At 49.1% G+C, this 25,813-nt stretch overlaps 1 protein-coding gene across 2 annotated transcripts in view; it reads left to right on the top strand.

Moving 5' to 3' along the window:
* LOC134341845 (TBC1 domain family member 10B-like) overlaps positions 1 to 25,813 on the top strand; it is a 161,197-nt gene that overhangs the window by 62,340 nt on the left and 73,044 nt on the right. For both annotated transcript variants that reach the window (XM_063039779.1, XM_063039780.1), the window contains exon 7: positions 17,529 to 17,594. In XM_063039779.1, coding sequence (XP_062895849.1) covers positions 17,529 to 17,594 — 66 coding nt within the window. The remainder of the gene's footprint in view (positions 1 to 17,528; positions 17,595 to 25,813) is intronic.

Here is a 25,813-nt window from a genome sequence, read left to right as displayed (position 1 = left end):
TATGGAGAGAGAGAGACAGTGATCAGAATGGAGAGAGAGACAGTGATCAGAATGGAGAGAGAGAGACAGTGATCAGAATGGAGAGAGAGAGACAGTGATCAGATTGGGGAGAGAGATACAGTGATCAGAATGGAGAGAGAGTCAGTGATCAGAATGGAGAGAGAGACAGTGATCAGAATGGAGAGAGAGACAGTGATCAGAATGGAGAGAGAGACAGTGATCAGAATGGAGAGAGAGACTGTGATCAGAATGGAGAGTGAGAGACAGTGATCAGAATGGAGAGCGAGTCTGTGATCAGAATGGAGCGAGAGAGGCAGTGATCAGAATGGAGAGAGAGACAGTGAACAGAAAGTAGAGAGAGCGACTGTGATCAGAATGGAGAGAGAGACTGTGATCAGAATGGAGCGAGAGAGACAGTGATCAGAATTTAGAGAGAGACTGTGATCAGAATGGAGAGAGAGAGACAGTGATCAGAATGGAGAGAGAGACAGTGATCACAATGGAGACAGAGAGACAGTGATCAGAATGGAGAGAGAGAGGCAGTTATAAGAATGGAGCAAGAGTCAGTGATCAGAATGGAGAGAGAGAGACAGTGATCAGAATGGAGAGAGAGACTGTGATCAGAATAGAGAGAGAGACAGTGATCAGAATGGAGAGAGAGAGACAGTGATCAGAATGGAGAGAGAGAGACAGTGCTCAGAAAGGAGAGAGAGACAGTGATCAGACTGGAGAGAGAGAGAGACAGTGATCAGAATGGAGAGAGAGAGACGGTGATCAGAATGGTGAGAGAGACAGTGATCAGAATGGAGAGAGAGAGACAGTGATCAGAATGGAGAGAGAGACAGTGATCAGAATGGAGAGAGAGACAGTGATCAGAATGGAGAGAGAGAGACTGTGATCAGAATGGAGAGAGGGACAGTGATCACAATGGAGACAGAGAGACAGTGATCAGAATGGAGAGAGAGAGGCAGTTATAAGAATGGAGAGAGAGTCAGTGATCAGAATGGAGAGAGAGAGACAGTGATCAGAAAGGAGAGTGAGAGACAGTGATCAGAATGGAGAGAGAGACAGTGATCAGAATGGAGAGAAAGAGACAGTGATCAGATTGGAGAGAGTGAGAGTCATAAGAATGGAGAGAGAGAGACAGTGATCATAATGGAGAGAGAGAGACGGTGATCAGAATGGAGAGAGAGAGACAGTGATCAGAATGGAGAGAGAGATAGTGATCAGAATGGAGAGAGAGAGAGTGGACAGAATGGAGAGTGAGACAGTGATCAGAATGGAGAGAGAGAGACAGTGATCAGAATGGAGAGAGAGAGACAGTGATCAGAATGGAGAGAGAGACAGTGATCAGAATGGAGAGAGAGAGAGTGATCAGATTGGAGAGAGAGACAGTGATCAGAATGGAGAGAGAGAGACAGTGATCAAAATGGAGAGTGAGACAGTGATCAGAATGGAGAGAGAGGCAGTGATCAGAATGGAGAGAGATAGACAGTAAACAGAATGTAGAGAGAGCGACTGTGATCAGAATGGAGAGAGAGAGACAGTGATCAGAATGGAGAGAGAGAGACAGTGATCAGAATGGAGAGAGAGAGACAGTGCTCAGAATGGAGAGACAGACAGTGATTAGAATGGAGAGAGAGACAGTGACCAGAATGAAGAGAGATAGACAGTGAACAGAATGGAGAGAGAGAGACTGTGATCAGAATGGAGAGAGAGACAGTGATCAGAATGGAGACAGAGAGACTGTGATCAGAATGGAGAGAGAAAGACAGTGATCAAAATGGAGAGAGGAGACAGTGATCAGAATGGAGAGAGAGAGACAGTGATCAGAATGGAGAGAGAGAGAGTGATCAGAATGGAGAGAGAGAGACGGTGATCAGAATGGTGAGAGAGACAGTCATTAGAATGGAGAGAGAGAGATTGTGATCAGTATGGAGAGAGAGAGACAGTGATCAGAATGGAGAGAGAGACAGTGATCAGAATGGAGAGAGAGAGACAGTGATCAGAATGGAGAGAGAGACAGTGATCAGAATGGAGAGAGAGACAGTGATCAGAATGGAGAGAGAGTGACAGTGATCAGAATGGAGAGAGAGAGACAGTGATCAGAATGGAGAGAGAGACAGTGATCAGATTGGAGAGAGAGTGACAGTGATCAGAATGGAGAGAGAGAGACAGTGATCAGAATGGAGAGAGAGAGACAGTGATCAGAAGGGAGAGAGAGACAGTGATCAGAATGGAGAGAGAGACAGTGATCAGAATGGAGAGAGAGACAGTGATCAGAATGGAGAGAGAGAGACAGTGATCAGAAGGGAGAGAGAGACAGTGATCAGAATGGAGAGAGAGACAGTGATCAGAATGGAGAGAGAGACTGTGATCAGAATGGAGAGAGAGACAGTGATCAGAATGGAGAGAGAGAATGTGATCATAATGGAGAGAGAGACAGTGATCAGAATGGAGAGAGATAGACAGTGAACAGAATGTAGAGAGAGACAGTGATCAGAATGGAGAGAGAGACAGTGATCAGAATGGAGAGAGAGAGACAGTGATCAGAATGGAGAGAGATAGACAGTGAACAGAATGGAGAGAGCGACTGTGATCAGAATAGAGAGAGAGACTGTGATCAGAATGGAGAGAGAGACAGTGATCAGAATGGAGAGAGAGACAGTGATCAGAATGGAGAGAGAGAGACAGTGATCAGAATGGAGAGAGAGACAGTGATCAGAATAGAGAGAGAGACTGTGATCAGAATGGAGAGAGAGACAGTGATCAGAATGGAGAGAGAGAGACAGTGATCAGAATGGAGAGAGAGAGACAGTGATCAGAATGGAGAGAGAGTCAGTGATCAAAATGGAGAGAGAGAGAGAAAGTGATCAGAATGGAGAGAGAGAGACCGTGATCAGAATGGAGAGAGAGACAGTGATCAGAATGGACAGAGAGAGACAGTGATCAGAATGGAGAGAGAGACAGTGATCAGAATGGAGAGAGAGATAGTGATCAGAATGTAGAGAGAGCGACTGTGATCAGAATGGAGAGAGAGAGACAGTGATCAGAATGGAGAGAGAGAGACAGTGATCAGAATGGAGAGAGAGAGACAGTGATCAGAATGGAGAGAGAGACAGTGATCAGAATGGAGAGAGAGAGACAGTGATCAGAATGGAGAGAGAGAGACAGTGATCAGAATGGAGAGAGAGACTGTGATCAGAATGGAGAGTGAGAGACAGTGATCAGAATGGAGAGCGAGACTGTGATCAGAATGGAGCGAGAGAGGCAGTGATCAGAATGGAGAGAGAGACAGTGAACAGAAAGTAGAGAGAGCGACTGTGATCAGAATGGAGAGAGAGACTGTGATCAGAATGGAGCGAGAGAGACAGTGATCAGAATTTAGAGAGAGACTGTGATCAGAATGGAGAGAGAGAGACAGTGATCAGAATGGAGAGAGAGACAGTGATCACAATGGAGACAGAGAGACAGTGATCAGAATGGAGAGAGAGAGGCAGTTATAAGAATGGAGAAAGAGTCAGTGATCAGAATGGAGAGAGAGAGACAGTGATCAGAATGGAGAGAGAGACTGTGATCAGAATAGAGAGAGAGACAGTGATCAGAATGGAGAGAGAGAGACAGTGATCAGAATGGAGAGAGAGAGACAGTGCTCAGAAAGGAGAGAGAGACAGTGATCAGACTGGAGTATGAGAGAGACAGTGATCAGAATGGAGAGAGAGAGACGGTGATCAGAATGGTGAGAGAGACAGTCATTAGAATGGAGAGAGAGAGACTGTGATCAGTATGGAGAGAGACAGTGATCAGAATGGAGAGAGAGAGACGGTGATCAGGATGGAGAGAGAGAGACAGTGATCAGAATGGAGAGAGAGAGACAGTGATCAGTATGGAGAGAGAGAGACAGTGATCAGAATGGAGAGAGAGACAGTGATCAGAATGGAGAGAGAGAGACAGTGATCAGAATGGAGAGAGAGAGACAGTGATCAGATTGGGGAGAGAGATACAGTGATCAGAATGGAGAGAGAGTCAGTGATCAGAATGGAGAGAGAGACAGTGATCAGAATGGAGAGAGAGACAGTGATCAGAATGGAGAGAGAGACAGTGATCAGAATGGAGAGAGAGACTGTGATCAGAATGGAGAGTGAGAGACAGTGATCAGAATGGAGAGCGAGACTGTGATCAGAATGGAGCGAGAGAGGCAGTGATCAGAATGGAGAGAGAGACAGTGAACAGAAAGTAGAGAGAGCGACTGTGATCAGAATGGAGAGAGAGACTGTGATCAGAATGGAGCGAGAGAGACAGTGATCAGAATTTAGAGAGAGACTGTGATCAGAATGGAGAGAGAGAGACTGTGATCAGAATGGAGAGAGAGACAGTGATCACAATGGAGACAGAGAGACAGTGATCAGAATGGAGAGAGAGAGGCAGTTATAAGAATGGAGCAAGAGTCAGTGATCAGAATGGAGAGAGAGAGACAGTGATCAGAATGGAGAGAGAGACTGTGATCAGAATAGAGAGAGAGACAGTGATCAGAATGGAGAGAGAGAGACAGTGATCAGAATGGAGAGAGAGAGACAGTGCTCAGAAAGGAGAGAGAGACAGTGATCAGACTGGAGAGAGAGAGAGACAGTGATCAGAATGGAGAGAGAGAGACGGTGATCAGAATGGTGAGAGAGACAGTGATCAGAATGGAGAGAGAGAGACAGTGATCAGAATGGAGAGAGAGACAGTGATCAGAATGGAGAGAGAGACAGTGATCAGAATGGAGAGAGAGAGACTGTGATCAGAATGGAGAGAGGGACAGTGATCACAATGGAGACAGAGAGACAGTGATCAGAATGGAGAGAGAGAGGCAGTTATAAGAATGGAGAGAGAGTCAGTGATCAGAATGGAGAGAGAGAGACAGTGATCAGAAAGGAGAGTGAGAGACAGTGATCAGAATGGAGAGAGAGACAGTGATCAGAATGGAGAGAAAGAGACAGTGATCAGATTGGAGAGAGTGAGAGTCATAAGAATGGAGAGAGAGAGACAGTGATCATAATGGAGAGAGAGAGACGGTGATCAGAATGGAGAGAGAGAGACAGTGATCAGAATGGAGAGAGAGATAGTGATCAGAATGGAGAGAGAGAGAGTGGACAGAATGGAGAGTGAGACAGTGATCAGAATGGAGAGAGAGAGACAGTGATCAGAATGGAGAGAGAGAGACAGTGATCAGAATGGAGAGAGAGACAGTGATCAGAATGGAGAGAGAGAGAGTGATCAGATTGGAGAGAGAGACAGTGATCAGAATGGAGAGAGAGAGACAGTGATCAAAATGGAGAGTGAGACAGTGATCAGAATGGAGAGAGAGGCAGTGATCAGAATGGAGAGAGATAGACAGTAAACAGAATGTAGAGAGAGCGACTGTGATCAGAATGGAGAGAGAGAGACAGTGATCAGAATGGAGAGAGAGAGACAGTGATCAGAATGGAGAGAGAGAGACAGTGCTCAGAATGGAGAGACAGACAGTGATTAGAATGGAGAGAGAGACAGTGACCAGAATGAAGAGAGATAGACAGTGAACAGAATGGAGAGAGAGAGACTGTGATCAGAATGGAGAGAGAGACAGTGATCAGAATGGAGACAGAGAGACTGTGATCAGAATGGAGAGAGAGAGACAGTGATCAGAATGGAGAGAGGAGACAGTGATCAGAATGGAGAGAGAGAGACAGTGATCAGAATGGAGAGAGAGAGAGTGATCAGAATGGAGAGAGAGAGACGGTGATCAGAATGGTGAGAGAGACAGTCATTAGAATGGAGAGAGAGAGATTGTGATCAGTATGGAGAGAGAGAGACAGTGATCAGAATGGAGAGAGAGACAGTGATCAGAATGGAGAGAGAGAGACAGTGATCAGAATGGAGAGAGAGAGACAGTGATCAGAATGGGGAGAGAGATACAGTGATCAGAATGGAGAGAGAGACAGTGATCAGAATGGAGAGAGAGACAGTGATCAGAATGGAGAGAGATAGACAGTGAACAGAATGGAGAGAGAGACAGTGATCAGTATGGAGAGAGAGACAGTGATCAGAATGGGGAGAGAGAGAGACTGTGATCAGAATGGAGAGAGAGACAGTGATCACAATGGAGACAGAGAGACAGTGATCAGAATGGAGAGAGAGAGACAGTGATCAGAATGGAGAGAGAGACAGTGATCAGAATGGAGAGAATGAGACAGTGATCAGAATGGAGAGAGAGACAGTGATCAGAATGGAGAGAGAGACAGTGATCAGAATGGAGAGAGAGAGGCAGTGATCAGAATGGAGAGAGAGACAGTGATAAGAATGGAGAGAGAGAGACAGTGATAAGAATGGAGAGAGAGACAGTGATCAGAACGGAGAGAGAGACTGTGATCAGAATGGAGAGAGAGAAAGTGATCAGAATGGTGAGAGAGAGACAGTGATCAGAATGGAGAGAGAGACTGTGATCAGAATGGAGAGAGAGAGACAGTGATCAGAAGGGAGAGAGAGACAGTGATCAGAATGGAGAGAGAGACAGTGATCAGAATGGAGAGAGAGACAGTGATCAGAATGGAGAGAGAGAGACAGTGATCAGAATGGAGAGAGAGAGACAGTGAGGAGAGAGAGAGAGACATTGAGGAGAGAGAGAGAGACATTGAGAATTGAGAGAGACATTGAGGAGAGAGAGAGACATTGATCAGAATGGGGAGAGAGCCAGTTATCAGAATGGAGAGAGAGACTGTGATCAGAATGGAGAGAGAGAGACAGTGATCAGAAGGGAGAGAGAGACAGTGATCAGAATGGAGAGAGAGAGACAGTGATCAGAATGGAGAGAGAGAGACAGTGATCAGAATGGAGAGAGAGAGCCAGTGATAAGAATGGAGAGAGAGAGACAGTGATGAGAATGGGGAGAGAGCCAGTTATCAGAATGGAGAGAGAGACTGTGATCAGAATGGAGAGAGAGACAGTGATCAGAATGGAGAGAGAGAGACGGTGATCAGAATGGAGAGAGAGAGAGACTGTGATCAGAATGGAGAGACAGAGACAGTGATCAGAATGGAGAGAGAGAGACAGTGATTAGAATGGAGAGAGAGAGACAGTGATCAGAAGGGAGAGAGAGACAGTGATCAGAATGGAGAGAGAGACAGTGATCAGAATGGAGAGAGAGTGACAGTGATCAGAATGGAGAGAGAGAGACAGTGATCAGAATGGAGAGAGAGAGACAGTGATCAGAATGGAGAGAGAGACAGTGATCAGAATGGAGAGAGAGAGACAGTGATCAGAATGGAGAGAGAGACAGTGATCAGAATGGAGAGAGAGAGACAGTGATCAGAAGGGAGAGAGAGACAGTGATCAGAATGGAGAGAGAGACTGTGATCAGAATGGAGAGAGAGACAGTGATCAGAATGGAGAGAGAGAGACAGTGATCAGAATGGAGAGAGAGACAGTGATCAGAATGGAGAGAGAGACTGTGATCAGAATGGAGAGAGAGACAGTGATCAGAATGGAGAGAGAGAGAGACAGTGATCAGAATGGAGAGAGAGACAGTGATCAGAATGGAGAGAGAGACAGTGATCAGAATGTAGAGAGAGCGACTGTGATCAGAATGGAGAGAGAGAGACAGTGATCAGAATGGAGAGAGAGAGACAGTGTTCAGAATGGAGAGAGAGAGACAGTGCTCAGAATGGAGAGAGAGACAGTGATTAGAATGGAGAGAGAGACAGTGACCAGAATGAAGAGAGATAGACAGTGAACAGAATGGAGAGAGAGAGACTGTGATCAGAATGGAGAGAGAGAGACAGTGATCAGAATGGAGAGAGAGACAGTGATCAGAATGGAGACAGAGAGACTGTGATCAGAATGGAGAGAGAGAGACAGTGATCAGAATGGAGAGAGGAGACAGTGATCAGAATGGAGAGAGAGAGACTGTGATCAGAATGGAGAGAGAGAGACAGTGATCAGAATGGAGAGAGGAGACAGTGATCAGAATGGAGAGAGAGAGACTGTGATCAGAATGGAGAGAGAGAGATTGTGATCAGAATGGAGAGAGAGAGACAGTGATCAGAATGGAGAGAGAGACAGTGATCAGAATGGAGACAGAGAGACTGTGATCAGAATGGAGAGAGAGAGACAGTGATCAGAATGGAGAGAGGAGACAGTGATCAGAATGGAGAGAGAGAGACATTGATCAGAATGGAGAGAGAGAGAGTGATCAGAATGGAGAGAGAGAGACGGTGATCAGAATGGTGAGAGAGACAGTCATTAGAATGGAGAGAGAGAGATTGTGATCAGTATGGAGAGAGAGAGACAGTGATCAGAATGGAGAGAGAGACAGTGATCAGAATTGAGAGAGAGAGACAGTGATCAGAATGGAGAGAGAGAGACAGTGATCAGATTGGGGAGAGAGATACAGTGATCAGAATGGAGAGAGAGTCAGTGATCAGAATGGAGAGAGAGACAGTGATCAGAATGGAGAGAGAGACAGTGATCAGAATGGAGAGAGAGACTGTGATCAGAATGGAGAGTGAGAGACAGTGATCAGAATGGAGAGCGAGACTGTGATCCGAATGGAGCGAGAGAGGCAGTGATCTGAATGGAGAGAGAGACAGTGAACAGAAAGTAGAGAGAGCGACTGTGATCAGAATGGAGAGAGAGACTGTGATCAGAATGGAGCGAGAGAGACAGTGATCAGAATTTAGAGAGAGACTGTGATCAGAATGGAGAGAGAGAGACTGTGATCAGAATGGAGAGAGAGACAGTGATCACAATGGAGACAGAGAGACAGTGATCAGAATGGAGAGAGAGAGGCAGTTATAAGAATGGAGAAAGAGTCAGTGATCAGAATGGAGAGAGAGAGACAGTGATCAGAATGGAGAGAGAGACTGTGATCAGAATAGAGAGAGAGACAGTGATCAGAATGGAGAGAGAGAGACAGTGATCAGAATGGAGAGAGAGAGACAGTGCTCAGAAAGGAGAGAGAGACAGTGATCAGACTGGAGAGAGAGAGACAGTGATCAGAATGGAGAGAGAGAGACGGTGATCAGAATGGTGAGAGAGACAGTGATCAGAATGGAGAGAGAGAGACAGTGATCAGAATGGAGAGAGAGACAGTGATCAGAATGGAGAGAGAGACAGTGATCAGAATGGAGAGAGAGAGACTGTGATCAGAATGGAGAGAGAGACAGTGATCACAATGGAGAGAGAGACAGTGATCAGAATGGAGAGAGAGAGGCAGTTATAAGAATGGAGAGAGAGTCAGTGATCAGAATGGAGAGAGAGAGACAGTGATCAGAAAGGAGAGTGAGAGACAGTGATCAGAATGGAGAGAGAGACAGTGATCAGAATGGAGAGAAAGAGACAGTGATCAGATTGGAGAGAGTGAGAGTCATAAGAATGGAGAGAGAGAGACAGTGATCATAATGGAGAGAGAGAGACGGTGATCAGAATGGAGAGAGAGAGACAGTGATCAGAATGGAGAGAGAGATAGTGATCAGAATGGAGAGAGAGAGAGTGGACAGAATGGAGAGTGAGACAGTGATCAGAATGGAGAGAGAGAGACAGTGATCAGAATGGAGAGAGAGAGACAGTGATCAGAATGGAGAGAGAGACAGTGATCAGAATGGAGAGAGAGAGAGTGATCAGATTGGAGAGAGAGACAGTGATCAGAATGGAGAGAGAGAGACAGTGATCAAAATGGAGAGTGAGACAGTGATCAGAATGGAGAGAGAGGCAGTGATCAGAATGGAGAGAGAGACAGTGATCAGAATGGAGCGAGAGACAGTGATCAGAATGGAGAGAGAGAGACAGTGATCAGAATGGAGAGAGAGACAGTGATCAGAATGGAGAGAGAGAGACAGTGATCAGAATGGAGAGAGAGAGACAGTGCTCAGAAAGGAGAGAGAGACAGTGATCAGACTGGAGAGAGAGAGAGACAGTGATCAGAATGGAGAGAGAGAGACGGTGATCAGAATGGTGAGAGAGACAGTGATCAGAATGGAGAGAGAGAGACAGTGATCAGAATGGAGAGAGAGACAGTGATCAGAATGGAGAGAGAGACAGTGATCAGAATGGAGAGAGAGAGACAGTGATCAGAATGGAGAGAGAGAGACTGTGATCAGAATGGAGAGAGAGACAGTGATCACAATGGAGAGAGAGACAGTGATCAGAATGGAGAGAGAGAGGCAGTTATAAGAATGGAGAGAGAGTCAGTGATCAGAATGGAGAGAGAGAGACAGTGATCAGAAAGGAGAGTGAGAGACAGTGATCAGAATGGAGAGAGAGACAGTGATCAGAATGGAGAGAAAGAGACAGTGATCAGATTGGAGAGAGTGAGAGTCATAAGAATGGAGAGAGAGAGACAGTGATCAGAATGGAGAGAGAGAGACAGTGATCAGAATGGAGAGAGAGACAGTGATCAGAATGGAGAGAGAGAGAGTGGACAGAATGGAGAGTGAGACAGTGATCAGAATGGAGAGAGAGAGACAGTGATCAGAATGGAGAGAGAGAGACAGTGATCAGAATGGAGAGAGAGACAGTGATCAGAATGGAGAGAGAGAGAGTGATCAGATTGGAGAGAGAGACAGTGATCAGAATGGAGAGAGAGAGACAGTGATCAAAATGGAGAGTGAGACAGTGATCAGAATGGAGAGAGAGGCAGTGATCAGAATGGAGAGAGAGACAGTGATCAGAATGGAGCGAGAGACAGTGATCAGAATGGAGAGAGAGAGACAGTGATCAGAATGGAGAGAGAGACAGTGATCAGAATGGAGAGAGAGAGACAGTGATCAGAATGGAGAGAGAGAGCCAGTGATAAGAATGGAGAGAGAGAGACAGTGATGAGAATGGGGAGAGAGCCAGTTATCAGAATGGAGAGAGAGACTGTGATCAGAATGGAGAGAGAGACAGTGATCAGAATGGAGAGAGAGAGACGGTGATCAGAATGGAGAGAGAGAGAGACTGTGATCAGAATGGAGAGACAGAGACAGTGATCAGAATGGAGAGAGAGAGACAGTGATTAGAATGGAGAGAGAGAGACAGTGATCAGAAGGGAGAGAGAGACAGTGATCAGAATGGAGAGAGAGACAGTGATCAGAATGGAGAGAGAGTGACAGTGATCAGAATGGAGAGAGAGAGACAGTGATTAGAATGGAGAGAGAGACAGTGATCAGAATGGAGAGAGAGAGACAGTGATCAGAATGGAGAGAGAGACAGTGATCAGAATGGAGAGAGAGAGACAGTGATCAGAAGGGAGAGAGAGACAGTGATCAGAATGGAGAGAGAGACTGTGATCAGAATGGTGAGAGAGACAGTGATCAGAATGGAGAGAGAGAGACAGTGATCAGAATGGAGAGAGAGACAGTGATCAGAATGGAGAGAGAGACAGTGATCAGAATGTAGAGAGAGCGACTGTGATCAGAATGGAGAGAGAGAGACAGTGATCAGAATGGAGAGAGAGAGACAGTGATCAGAATGGAGAGAGAGAGACAGTGCTCAGAATGGAGAGAGAGACAGTGATTAGAATGGAGAGAGAGACAGTGACCAGAATGAAGAGAGATAGACAGTGAACAGAATGGAGAGAGAGAGACTGTGATCAGAATGGAGAGAGAGAAACAGTGATCAGAATGGTGAGAGAGACAGTGATCAGAATGGAGACAGAGAGACTGTGATCAGAATGGAGAGAGAGAGACAGTGATCAGAATGGAGAGAGGAGACAGTGATCAGAATGGAGAGAGAGAGACTGTGATCAGAATGGAGAGAGAGAGACAGTGATCAGAATGGAGAGAGGAGACAGTGATCAGAATGGAGAGAGAGAGACTGTGATCAGAATGGAGAGAGAGAGATAGTGATCAGAATGGAGAGAGAGAGACAGTGATCAGAATGGAGAGAGAGACAGTGATCAGAATGGAGACAGAGAGACTGTGATCAGAATGGAGAGAGAGAGACAGTGATCAGAATGGAGAGAGGAGACAGTGATCAGAATGGAGAGAGAGAGACAGTGATCAGAATGGAGAGAGAGAGAGTGATCAGAATGGAGAGAGAGAGACGGTGATCAGAATGGTGAGAGAGACAGTCATTAGAATGGAGAGAGAGAGACAGTGATCAGAATGGAGAGAGAGACAGTGATCAGAATGGAGAGAGAGAGACATTGAGAATTGAGAGAGACATTGAGAGGAGAGAGAGAGACATTGAGAATGGAGAGAGAGAGACAGTGATCAGAATGGAGAGAGAGACTGTGATCAGAATGGAGAGAGAGACAGTGATCAGAATGGAGAGAGAGAGACAGTGATCAGAATGGAGAGAGAGAGACAGTGATCAGATTGGGGAGAGAGATACAGTGATCAGAATGGAGAGAGAGTCAGTGATCAGAATGGAGAGAGAGACAGTGATCAGAATGGAGAGAGAGACAGTGATCAGAATGGAGAGAGAGACTGTGATCAGAATGGAGAGTGAGAGACAGTGATCAGAATGGAGAGCGAGACTGTGATCCGAATGGAGCGAGAGAGGCAGTGATCTGAATGGAGAGAGAGACAGTGAACAGAAAGTAGAGAGAGCGACTGTGATCAGAATGGAGAGAGAGACTGTGATCAGAATGGAGCGAGAGAGACAGTGATCAGAATTTAGAGAGAGACTGTGATCAGAATGGAGAGAGAGAGACTGTGATCAGAATGGAGAGAGAGACAGTGATCACAATGGAGACAGAGAGACAGTGATCAGAATGGAGAGAGAGAGCCAGTGATAAGAATGGAGAGAGAGAGACAGTGATGAGAATGGGGAGAGAGCCATTTATCAGAATGGAGAGAGAGACTGTGATCAGAATGGAGAGAGAGACAGTGATCAGAATGGAGAGAGAGAGACGGTGATCAGAATGGAGAGAGAGAGAGACTGTGATCAGAATGGAGAGACAGAGACAGTGATCAGAATGGAGAGAGAGAGACAGTGATTAGAATGGAGAGAGAGAGACAGTGATCAGAAGGGAGAGAGAGACAGTGATCAGAATGGAGAGAGAGACTGTGATCAGAATGGAGAGAGAGTGACAGTGATCAGAATGGAGAGAGAGAGACAGTGATCAGAATGGAGAGAGAGACAGTGATCAGAATGGAGAGAGAGAGACAGTGATCAGAATGGAGAGAGAGACAGTGATCAGAATGGAGAGAGAGAGACAGTGATCAGAAGGGAGAGAGAGACAGTGATCAGAATGGAGAGAGAGACTGTGATCAGAATGGAGAGAGAGACAGTGATCAGAATGGAGAGAGAGAGACAGTGATCAGAATGGAGAGAGAGACAGTGATCAGAATGGAGAGAGAGAATGTGATCATAATGGAGAGAGAGACAGTGATCAGAATGGAGAGAGAGAGACAGTGATCAGAATGGAGAGAGCGACTGTGATCAGAATAGAGAGAGAGACTGTGATCAGAATGGAGAGAGAGACAGTGATCAGAATGGAGAGAGAGACAGTGATCAGAATAGAGAGAGAGAGACAGTGATCAGAATGGAGAGAGAGAGACAGTGATCAGAATGGAGAGAGAGACAGTGATCAGAATAGAGAGAGAGACTGTGATCAGAATGGAGAGAGAGACAGTGATCAGAATGGAGAGAGAGAGACAGTGATCAGAATGGAGAGAGAGACTGTGATCAGAATGGAGAGAGAGACAGTGATCAGAATGGAGAGAGAGACAGTGATCAGAATAGAGAGAGAGAGACAGTGATCAGAATGGAGAGAGAGAGACAGTGATCAGAATGGAGAGAGAGACAGTGATCAGAATAGAGAGAGAGACTGTGATCAGAATGGAGAGAGAGACAGTGATCAGAATGGAGAGAGAGAGACAGTGATCAGAATGGAGAGAGAGAGACAGTGATCAGAATGGAGAGAGAGTCAGTGATCAAAATGGAGAGAGAGAGAGAAAGTGATCAGAATGGAGAGAGAGAGACCGTGATCAGAATGGAGAGAGAGAGACAGTGATCAGAATGGAGAGAGAGACAGTGATCAGAATGGAGAGAGAAACAGTGATCAGAATGTAGAGAGAGCGACTGTGATCAGAATGGAGAGAGAGACTGTGATCAGAATGGAGAGAGAGAGACAGTGATCAGAATGGAGAGAGAGACAGTGATCAGAATGTAGAGAGAGCGACTGTGATCAGAATGGAGAGAGAGACTGTGATCAGAATGGAGAGAGAGAGACAGTGATCAGAATGGAGACAGAGACAGTGATCAGAATGGAGAGAGAGAGTCAGTGATCAGAATGGAGAGAGAGACTGTGATCAGAATGGAGAGAGAGACTGTGATCAGAATGGAGAGAGAGTCAGTGATCAGAATGGAGAGAGAGAGACAGTGATCAGAATGGAGAGAGAGACTGTGATCAGAATGGAGAGAGAGACAGTGATCAGAATGGAGAGAGAGAGACAGTGATCAGAATGGAGAGAGAGACTGTGATCAGAATGGAGAGAGAGACAGTGATCAGAATGGAGAGAGAGAGGCAGTGATCAGAATGGATAGAGAGAGACGGTGATCAGAATGGTGAGAGAGACAGTGATCAGTATGGAGAGAGAGAGACCGTGATCAGAATGGAGAGAGAGAGACAGTGATCAGAATGGAGAGAGAGACAGTGATCGGAATGGAGAGAGAGACAGTGATCAGAATGGAGAGAGAGACAGTGATCAGAATGGAGAGAGAGAGACTGTGATCAGAATGGAGAGAGAGAGATAGTGATCAGAATGGAGAGAGAGACAGTGATCAGAATGGAGAGAGAGAGACAGTGATCAGAATGGAGAGAGAGACAGTGATCAGAATGGAGAGAGAGAGACTGTGATCAGAATGGAGAGAGAGAGACAGTGATCAGAATGGAGAGAGAGACAGTGATCGGAATGGAGAGAGAGACAGTGATCAGAATGGAGAGAGAGACAGTGATCAGAATGGAGAGAGAGAGACTGTGATCAGAATGGAGAGAGAGAGATAGTGATCAGAATGGAGAGAGAGACAGTGATCAGAATGGAGAGAGAGAGACAGTGATCAGAATGGAGAGAGAGACAGTGATCAGAATGGAGAGAGAGAGACTGTGATCAGAATGGAGAGAGAGAGATAGTGATCAGAATGGAGAGAGAGACAGTGATCAGAATGGAGAGAGAGAGACAGTGATCAGAATGGAGAGAGAGACAGTGATCAGAATGGAGAGAGAGAGACTGTGATCAGAATGGAGAGAGAGAGATAGTGATCAGAATGGAGAGAGAGACAGTGATCAGAATGGAGAGAGAGAGACAGTGATCAGAATGGAGAGAGAGACAGTGATCAGAATGTAGAGACAGCGACTGTGATCAGAATGGAGAGAGAGACAGTGATCAGAATGTAGAGACAGCGACAGTGATCAGAATGGAGAGAGAGAGACAGTGATCAGAATGGAGAGAGAGACAGTGATCAGAATGGAGAGAGAGACAGTGATCAGAATGGAGAGAGAGAGACTGTGATCACAATGGAGAGAGAGACAGTGATCACAATGGAGAGTGAGAGACAGTGATCAGAATGGAGAGAGAGAGGCAGTTATAAGAATGGAGAGAGAGTCAGTGATCAGAATGGAGAGAGAGAGACAGTGATCAGAAAGGAGAGTGAGAGACAGTGATCAGAATGGAGAGAGAGACAGTGATCAGAATGGAGTGAGAGAGACAGTGATCAGAATGGAGAGAGTGAGAGTGATAAGAATGGAGAGAGAGAGACAGTGATCAGAATGGAGAGAGAGAGACGGTGATCAGAATGGAGAGAGAGACTGTGATCAGAATGGAGAGAGAGAGACAGTGATCAGAATGGAGAGAGAGACAGTGATCAGAATGTAGAGAGAGCGACTGTGATCAGAATGGAGAGAGAGAGACAGTGATCAGAATGGAGAGAGAGAGAGACAGTGATCAGAATGGAGAGAGAGACGGTGATCAGAATGGAGAGAGAGAGACAGTGATCAGAATGGAGAGAGAGAGACAGTGATCAGAATGGAGAGAGAGCCGGTGATCAGAATGGAGTGTGAGACAGTGATCAGAATGGAGAGAGAGACAGTGATCAGAATGGAGAGAGAGACAGTGATCAGAATGGAGAGAGAGACAGTGATCAAAATGGAGAGAGAGAGACAGTGATCAGAATGGAGAGAGAGACAGTGATCAGAATGGAGAGAGAGACGGTGATCAGAATGGAGAGAGAGAGACAGTGATCAGAATGGAGAGAGAGAGACAGTGATCAGAATGGAGAGAGAGCCGGTGATCAGAATGGAGTGTGAGACAGTGATCAGAATGGAGAGAGAGAGACGGTGATCAGAATGGAGAGAGAGACAGTGATCAGAATGGAGAGAGAGACAGTGATCAGAATGGAGAGAGAGACAGTGATCAGAATGGAGAGAGAGAGACTGTGATCAGAATGGAGAGAGAGACAGTGATCAGAATGGAGAGAGAGAGACAGTGATCAGAATGGAGAGAGAGACAGTGATCAGAATGGAGAGAGAGACGGTGATCAGAATGGAGAGAGAGAGACGGTGATCAGAATGGAGAGAGAGACTGTGATCAGAATGGAGAGAGAGAGACAGTGATCAGAATGGAGAGAGAGACAGTGATCAGAATGGAGAGAGAGATACAGTGATCAGAATGGAGTGTGAGACAGTGATCAGAATGGAGAGAGAGAGCCGGTGATCAGAATGGAGAGAGAGACAGTGATCAGAATGGAGAGAGAGACAGTGATCAGAATGGAGAGAGAGACAGTGATCAGAATGGAGAGAGAGAGACAGTGATCAGAATGGAGAGAGAGACAGTGATCAGAATGGAGAGAGAGATAGTGATCAGAATGGAGAGAGAGACAGTGATCAGAATGGAGAGAGAGAGACTGTGATCAGAATGGAGAGAGAGACAGTGATCAGAATGGAGAGAGAGAGACAGTGATCAGAATGGAGAGAGAGACGGTGATCAGAATGGAGAGAGAGAGACGGAGAGAGTGTGTGAAGAAAAAGTGAGATCGGGCCGTGGGGCCGGTGTTTTCACCCTGGGAGGGGGGCGAGCCGGTTGGAAGCTGGGAATCTGTGATCACAGCCAGGGTAATGGGTACGATCGGCGGAGGCTGGGTGTAATTTCGTAGGCTCAGAGGCCACGGAAACCGTCGGGTGGGCCGTGCTCCGCTAGGCAGGATGTCGTTGGGACGAGGATGCATCCCTGTGGCAGGCAGGTTTCGAAGGTCTGAAGGGTCCTTCTGCAACCCGTCTCACGTCCTCTTTCTCTCTGCACCCTCCCTCTCTTAACCCATCGCTCGCTCCCTACCCTCCCTTTACCCGTCTCCCTCTCTCTGCCTCCTCTCCCCTTCCCTCTCTCTCCCTGCTCCCTCTTGCACTGTCTCTCTGCTCACCCGCCACTCTCTCCCTCTCTCTCAATCCTCCACCCTTCTCCTCCTCTCCCTCCCTCTCTCCCTCTCCCTCTCCCCATCTCCCTATCTTCACCCCGCTCTCTTTCCTCCCTTCCCACCTCCCCCTCCCTCCCTCTCCCTCCCTCTCTCTCGCTCGTCTGCTCCTCTCCCAGGAAGCTTTCTGGTGCCTGGTCCAGATCTGCGAGCATTATGTCCCCGGTTACTATAGCCAAGGCCTGGTGAGTATGGCCAAGGCCGCGCCCGGCCCGGTGATCGCCTTTGCCTGTCCTCCCCCGCTGCTCCCCTCCTCCCTTCCGTGCCGCCCCTCCCCGGCGCTGCCATTCCCGGTTCCGTCCCGCCACCTGGGGTCTGCTGTCATCGCTGTTCCCACCGCCTCCCGGCCTGGGCTGTGGCTTGTGCTCCCAGTATCTCTCCCTGGCAGTTTTCAACCCCAAAGTTCAGCCCTGCGCTCTAAGTGCCCTCTACGGATCTTCCCCCATGTATTATGATCCCCCTCTCTTCCATGCACGATGGTCATGATCCATCCCAGCTCCTGACTGAACATAATACCCACTGGTAAGACTCTTGGCCGTGTGGACGATCAGAGGGATCTTGGGGTCCGAGTCCACAGGACGCTCAAAGCAGATGCACAGGTTGACTCTGTGGTTAAGAAGGCATACGGTGTGATGGCTTTCATCAACCGTGGGATTGAGATTAGGAGCCGAGAGGTAATGTTGCAGCTAAATAGGACCCTGGTCAGACCCCACTTGGAGTACTGTGCTCAGTTCGGGTCGCCTCACTGCAGGAAGGATGTGGAAACCATAGAAAGGGTGCAGAGGAGATTTACAAGGATGTTGCCTGGATTATAGAGGGTGCAGAGGAGATCTGCCAGGATGCTGCCTGGATTAGAGAGGGTGCAGAGGAGATTCACCAGGATGCTGCCTGGATTAGAGAGGGTGCAGAGGACATTCACCAGGATGCTGCCTGGATTAGAGAGGGTGCAGGGGAGATTGACAAGGATGCTGCCTAGATTAGAGAGGGTGCAGAGGAGATTGACCAGGACGCTGCCTGGATTAGAGAGGGTGCAGAGGAGATTGACCAGGACGCTGCCTGGATTAGAGAGGGTGCAGAGGAGATTTACCAGGACTCTGCCTGGATTAGAGAGGGTGCAGAGGAGATTGACCAGGACGCTGCCTGGATTAGAGAGGGTGCAGAGGAGATTGACCAGGATGCTGCCTGGATTAGAAAGGGTGCAGAGGAGATTGACCAGGATGCTGCCTGGATTAGAGAGGGTGCAGAGGAGATTCACCAGGACGCTGCCTGGATTAGAGAGGGTGCAGAGGAGATTGACCAGGATGCTGCCTGGATTAGAGAGGGTGCAGAGGAGATTCATCAGGACGCTGCCTGGATTAGAGAGCGTGCAGAGGAGATTCACCAGGATGCTGCCTGGATTAGAGAGGGTGCAGAGGAGATTCACGAAGATGCTGCCTGGATTAGAGAGGGTGCCAAGGAGATTGACCAGGATGCTGCCTGGATTAGAGAGGGTGCAGAAGAGGTTGACCAGGATGCTGCCTGGATTAGAGAGGGTGCAGAGGAGATTCACCAGGATGCTGCCTGGATTAGAGAGGGTGCAGCGGAGATTCAATAGGATGCTGCCTGGATTAGAGAGGGTGCAGAGGAGATTCACCAGGATGCTGCCTGGATTGGAGAGGGTGCAGAGGAGATTGACCAGGATGCTGCCTGGATTAGAGAGGGTGCAGAGGAGATTCACCAGGATGCTGCCTGGATTAGAGAGGGTGCAGAGGAGATTGACCAGGACTCTGCCTGGATTAGAGAGCGTGCAGAGGAGATTGACCAGGATGCTGCCTGGATTAGAGAGGGTGCAGAAGAGATTGACCAGGATGCTGCCTGGATTAGAGAGGGTGCAGAGGAGATTGACCAGGATGCTGCCTGGATTAGAGAGGGTGCAGAGGAGATTCACCAGGACACTGTCTGGATTAGAGAGGGTGCAGAGGAGATTGACCAGGAGGCTGCCTGGATTAGAGAGGTTGCAGAGGAGATGGATAGGACGCTGCCTGGATTAGAGAGCATGCAGAAGACATTCACCAGGATGCTGCTTGGATTAGAGAGGGTGCAGAGGAGATTCACCAGGATGCTGCCTGGATTAGAGAGGGTGCAGAGGAGATTGACAAGGATGCTGCCTGGATTAGAGAGGGTGCAGAGGAGATTCACCAGGATGCTGCCTGGATTAGAGAGGGTGCAGAGGAGATTGACCAGGACGCTGCCTGGATTAGAGAGGGTGCAGAGGAGATTCACCAGGATGCTGCCTAGATTAGAGAGGGTGCAGAGGAGATTGACCAGGATGCTGCCTGGATTAGAGAGGGTGCAGAGGAGATTGACCAGGATGCTGCCTGGATTAGAGAGGGTGCAGAGAAGATTCACCAGGATGCTGCCTGGATTAGAGAGGGTGCAGAGGAGATTGACCAGGACGCTTCCTGGATTAGAGAGGGTGCAGAGAAGATTCACCAGGATGCTGCCTGGATTAGAGAGGGTGCAGAGGAGATTGACCAGGATGTTGCCTGGATTAGAGAGGGTGCAGAGGAGATTGACCAGGATGTTGCCTGGATTAGAGAGGGTGCAGAGGAGATTGACGAGGACGCTGCCTGGATTAGAGAGGGTGCAGAGGAGATTAACCAGGATGCTGCCTGGATTAGAGAGGGTGCAGAGGAGATTGACAAGGATGCTGCCTGGATTAGAGAGGGTGCAGAGGAGATTCACCAGGATGCTGCCTGGATTAGAGAGGGTGCAGAGCAGATTGACAAGGATGCTGCCTGGATTAGAGAGGGTGCAGAGGAGATTGACCAGGATGCTGCCTGGATTAGAGAGGGTGCAGAGGAGATTGACCAGGAAGCTGCCTGGATTAGAGAGGGTGCAGAGGAGATTCACCAGGATGCTGCCTGGATTAGAGAGGGTGCAGAGGAGATTGACCAGGACGCTGCCTAGATTAGAGAGGGTGCAGAGGAGATTGACCAGGACTCTGCGTGGATTAGAGAGGGTGCAGAGGAGATTGACCAGGGCGCTGCCTGGATTAGAGAGGGTGCAGAGGAGATTCACCAGGATGCTGCCTGGATTAGAGAAGGTGCAGAGGAGATTCACCAGGATGCTGCCTGGATTAGAGAGGGTGCAGAGGAGATTCACCAGGATGCTGCCTGGATTAGAGAGGGTGCAGAGGAGATTCACCAGGATGCTGTCTGGATTAGAGAGGGTGCAGAGGAGATTCTCCAGGATGCTGCCTGGATTAGAGAGGGTGCAGAGGAGATTGACCGGTATGCTGCCTGGATTAGAGAGGGTGCAGAGGAGATTGACCAGGACGCTGCCTGGATTAGGGAGGGTGCAGAAGCGATTGACCAGGACTCTGCCTGGATTAGAGAGGGTGCAGAGGAGATTGACCAGGACCCTGCCTGGATTAGAGAGGGTGCAGAGGAGATTGACCAGGATGCTGCCTGGATTAGAGAGGGTGCAGAGGAGATTGACCAGGACGCTGCCTGGATTAGAGAGCGTGCAGAGGAGATTGACCAGGACTCTGCCTGGATTAGAGTGGGTGCAGAGGAGATTGACCAAGATGCTGCCTGGATTAGAGAGGGTGCCAAGGAGATTGACCAGGATGCTGCCTGGATTAGAGAGGGTGCAGAGGAGATTCACCAGGATGCTGCCTGGATTAGAGAGGGTGCAGAGGAGATGGATCAGGACGCTGCCTGGATTAGAGAGCGTGCAGAGGACATTCACCAGGATGCTGCCTGGATTAGAGAGGGTGCAGAGGAGATTGACCAGGATGCTGCCTGGATTAGAGACGGTGCAGAGGAGATTCACCAGGATGCTGCCGGGATTAGAGAGGGTGCAGAGGAGATTGACCAGGACGCTGCCTGGATTAGAGAGGGTGCAGAGGAAATTCACCAGGATGCTGCCTGGATTAGAGAGGGTGCAGAGGAGATGCACCAGGATGCTGCCTGGATTAGAGAGGGTGCAGAGGAGATTGACCAGTATGCTGCCTGGATTAGAGAGGGTGCAGAGGAGATTCACCAGGATGCTGCCTGGATTAGAGAGGGTGCAGAGGAGATTGACCAGGACGCTGCCTGGATTAGAGTGTGTGCAGAGGAGATTGACCAGGACACTGCCTGGATTAGAGAGGGTGCAGAGGAGATTCACCAGGATACTGCCTGGATTAGAGAGGGTGCAGAGGAGATTGACCAAGATGCTGCCTGGATTAGAGAGTGTGCAGAGGAGATTGACCAGGACGCTGCCTGGATTAGAGAGGGTGCAGAGGAGATTCACCAGGACGCTGCCTGGATTAGAGAGGGTGCAGAGGAGATTGACGAGGACGCTGCCTGGATTAGAGTGGGTGCAGAGTGGATTCACCAGCATGCTGCCTGGATTAGAGGGTGCAGAGGAGATTGACCAGGATGCTGCCTGGACTAGAGAGGGTGCAGAGCAGATTGACCAGGATGCTGCCTGGATTAGAGAGGGTGCAGAGGAGATTCACCAGGATGCTGCCTGGATTAGAGAGGGTGCAGAGGAGATTCACCAGGATGCTGCCTGGATTAGAGAGGGTGCAGAGGAGATTGACCAGGACTCTGCCTGGATTAGAGAGGGTGCATAGGAGATTGACCAGGACTCTGCCTGGATTAGAGAGCGTGCAGAGGAGATTGACCAGGACGCTGCCTGAATTAGAGAGGGTGCAGAGGAGATTGACCAGGATGCTGCCTGGATTAGAGAGGGTGCAGAGGAGATTGACCAGGACGCTGCCTGGATTAGAGAGGGTGCAGAGGAGATTGACCAGGACTCTGCCTGGATCAGAGAGGGTGCAGAGGAGATTGACCAGGATGCTGCCTGGATTAGAGAGGGTGCAGAGAAGATTCACCAAGATGCTGCCTGGATTAGAGAGGGTGCCAAGGAGATTGACCAGGATGCTGCCTGGATTGGAGAGGGTTCAGAGGAGATTCACCAGGATGCTGCCTGGATTAGAGAGGGTGCAGAGGAGATTCACCAGGACGCTGCCTGGATTAGAGAGGGTGCAGACGATATTCACCGAGATGCTGCCTGGATTAGAGAGGGTGCCAAGGAGATTGACCAGGATTCTGCCTGGATTAGAGAGGGTGCAGAGGAGACTGACCAGGCCGCTGTCTGGATTAGAGAGGGTGAAGAGGAGATTGACCAGGGTGTCGCCTGGATTAGAGAGGGTGCAGAGGAGATTGACCAGGACGCTGCCTGGATTAGAGAGGGTGCAGGCGAGATTGACCAGGACTCTGCCTGGATTAGAGAGGGTGCAGAGGAGATTGACCAGGATGCTGCCTGGATTAGCGAGGGTGCAGAGAAGATTCACCAAGATGCTGCCTGGATTAGAGAGGGAGCCAAGGAGATGGACAAGGATGCTGCCTGGATTAGAGAGGGTGCAGAGGAGACTGACCAGGCCGCTGTCTGGATTAGAGAGGGTGAAGAGGAGATTGACCAGGATGTTGCCTGGATTAGAGAGGGTGCAGAGGAGATTCACCAGGACGCTGCCTGGATTAGAGAGGGTGCAGAGGAGATTGACGAGGACGCTGCCTGGATTAGAGAGGGTGCAGAGTGGATTCACCAGCATGCTGCCTGGATTAGAGGGTGCAGAGGAGATTGACCAGGATGCTGCCTGGACTAGAGAGGGTGCAGAGCAGATTGACCAGGATGCTGCCTGGATTAGAGAGGGTGCAGAGGAGATTCACCAGGATGCTGCCTGGATTAGAGAGGGTGCAGAGGAGATTCACCAGGATGCTGCCTGGATTAGAGAGGGTGCAGAGGAGATTGACCAGGACTCTGCCTGGATTAGAGAGGGTGCATAGGAGATTGACCAGGACTCTGCCTGGATTAGAGAGCGTGCAGAGGAGATTGACCAGGACGCTGCCTGAATTAGAGAGGGTGCAGAGGAGATTGACCAGGATGCTGCCTGGATTAGAGCGGGTGCAGAGGAGATTGACCAGGACGCTGCCTGGATTAGAGAGGGTGCAGAGGAGATTGACCAGGACTCTGCCTGGATCAGAGAGGGTGCAGAGGAGATTGACCAGGATGCTGCCTGGATTAGAGGGGGTGCAGAGAAGATTAACCAAGATGCTGCCTGGATTAGAGAGGGTGCCAAGGAGATTGACCAGGATGCTGCCTGGATTGGAGAGGGTTCAGAGGAGATTCACCAGGATGCTGCCTGGATTAGAGAGGGTGCAGAGGAGATTCACCGGGACGCTGCCTGGATTAGAGAGGGTGCAGACGATATTCACCGAGATGCTGCCTGGATTAGAGAGGGTGCCAAGGAGATTGACCAGGATTCTGCCTGGATTAGAGAGGATGCAGAGGAGACTGACCAGGCCGCTGTCTGGATTAGAGAGGGTGAAGAGGAGATTGACCAGGATGTCGCCTGGATTAGAGAGGGTGCAGAGGAGATTGACCAGGACGCTGCCTGGATTAGAGAGGGTGCAGAGGAGATTGACCAGGACTCTGCCTGGATTAGAGAGGGTGCAGAGGAGATTGACCAGGATGCTGCCTGGATTAGCGAGGGTGCAGAGAAGATTCACCAAGATGCTGCCTGGATTAGAGAGGGAGCCAAGGATATGGACAAGGATGCTGCCTGGATTAGAGAGGGTGCAGAGGAGACTGACCAGGCCGCTGTCTGGATTAGAGAGGGTGAAGAGGAGATTGACCAGGATGTTGCCTGGATTAGAGAGTGTGCAGAGGAGATTGACCAGGACGCTGCCTGGATAAGAGAGGGTGCAGAGGAGATTGACCAGGACTCTGCCTGGATTAGAGAGGGTGCAGAGGAGATTGACCAGGATGCTGCCTGGATTAGAGAGGGTGCAGAGGAGATTCACCAGGACGCTGCCTGGATTAGAGTGGGTGCAGACGATATTCACCAAGATGTTGCCTGGATTAAAGAGGGTGCCAAGGAGATTGACCAGGATGCTGCCAGGATTAGAGAGGGTGCCGAGGAGATTGACCAGGATGCTGCCTGGATTAGAGAGGGTGCAGAGGAGATTCACCAGGATACTGCCTGGATTCGAGAGGGTGCAGAGGAGATTCACCAGGACACTGCCTGGATTAGAGAGGGTACAGATGAGATTGACCAGGATGCTGCCTGGATTAGAGAGGGTGCAGAGGAGATTCACCAGGATGCTGCCTGGATTAGAGAGGGTACAGATGAGATTGACCAGGACGCTGCCTGGATTAGAGAGGGTGCAGAGGAGATTCACCAGGTTGCTGCCTGGATTAGAGAGGGTGCAGAGGAGATTCACCAGGATGCTGCCTGTATTAGAGAGGGTGCAGAGGAGATTGACCAGTATGCTGCCTGGATTATTGAGCGTGCAGAGGAGATTGACCAGGATGCTGCCTGGATTAGAGAGGGTGCAGAGTGAATTGACCAGGATACTGTCTGGATTAGAGAGTGTGCAGAGGAGATTGACCAAGATGCTGCCTGGATTAGAGAGGGTGCAGAGGAGATTGACCAGGACGCTGCCTGGATTAGAGAGTGTGCAGAGGAGATTCACCAGGATGCTGCCTGGATTAGAGACGGTGCAGAAGAGATTGACCAGGACGCTGCCTGGATTAGAGAGGGTGCAGAGGAGATTCACCAGGATGCTACCTGGATTAGAGAGGGTGCAGAGGAGATTCACGAGGATGCTGCCTGGATTAGAGAGGGTGCAGAGGAGATTCAACAGGATGCTGCTTGGATTAGAGAGTGTGCAGAGGAGATTAACCAGGATGCTGCCTGGATTAGAGAGTGTGCAGAGGAGATTGACCAGGACTCTGCCTGGATAAGAGAGGGTGCAGAGGATATTGACCAGGACACTGCCTGGATTAGAGAGGGTGCAGAGGAGATTGACCAGGACTCTGCCTGGATTAGTGTGGGTGCAGAGGAGATTGACCAGGATGCTGCCTGGATTAGAGAGGGTGCAGACGAGATTTAACAGGATGCTGCCTGGATTAGAGAGGGTGTAGAGGAGATTCACCAGGATGCTGCCTGGATTAGAGAGGGTACAGATGAGATTGACCAGGACGCTGCCTGGATCAGAGAGGGTGCAGAGGAGATTCACCAGGATGCTGCCTGGATTAGAGAGGGTGCCTAGGAGATTGACCAGGATGCTGCCTGGATTAGAGAGGGTGCAGAGGAGATTCATCAGGATGCTGCCTGGATTAGAGAGGGTGCAGACGATATTCACCAAGATGCTGCCTGGATTAGAGAGGGTGCCAAGGAGATTGACCAGGACTCTGCCTGGATTAGAGAGGGTGCAGAGGAGACTGACCAGGACGCTGCCTGGATTAGCGAGGGTGCAGAGAAGATTCACCAAGATGCTGCCTGGATTAGAGAGGGTGCAGAGGAGATTCACCAGGATGCTGCCTGGATTAGAGAGGGTGCAGAGGAGATTGACCAGGACGCTGCCTG

The sequence above is a fragment of the Mobula hypostoma genome, unplaced genomic scaffold, assembly GCF_963921235.1.
Source record: "Mobula hypostoma unplaced genomic scaffold, sMobHyp1.1 scaffold_157, whole genome shotgun sequence".
NCBI lineage: Eukaryota > Metazoa > Chordata > Chondrichthyes > Myliobatiformes > Myliobatidae > Mobula > Mobula hypostoma.
This window is presented reverse-complemented; position numbering and strand designations above follow the sequence as displayed.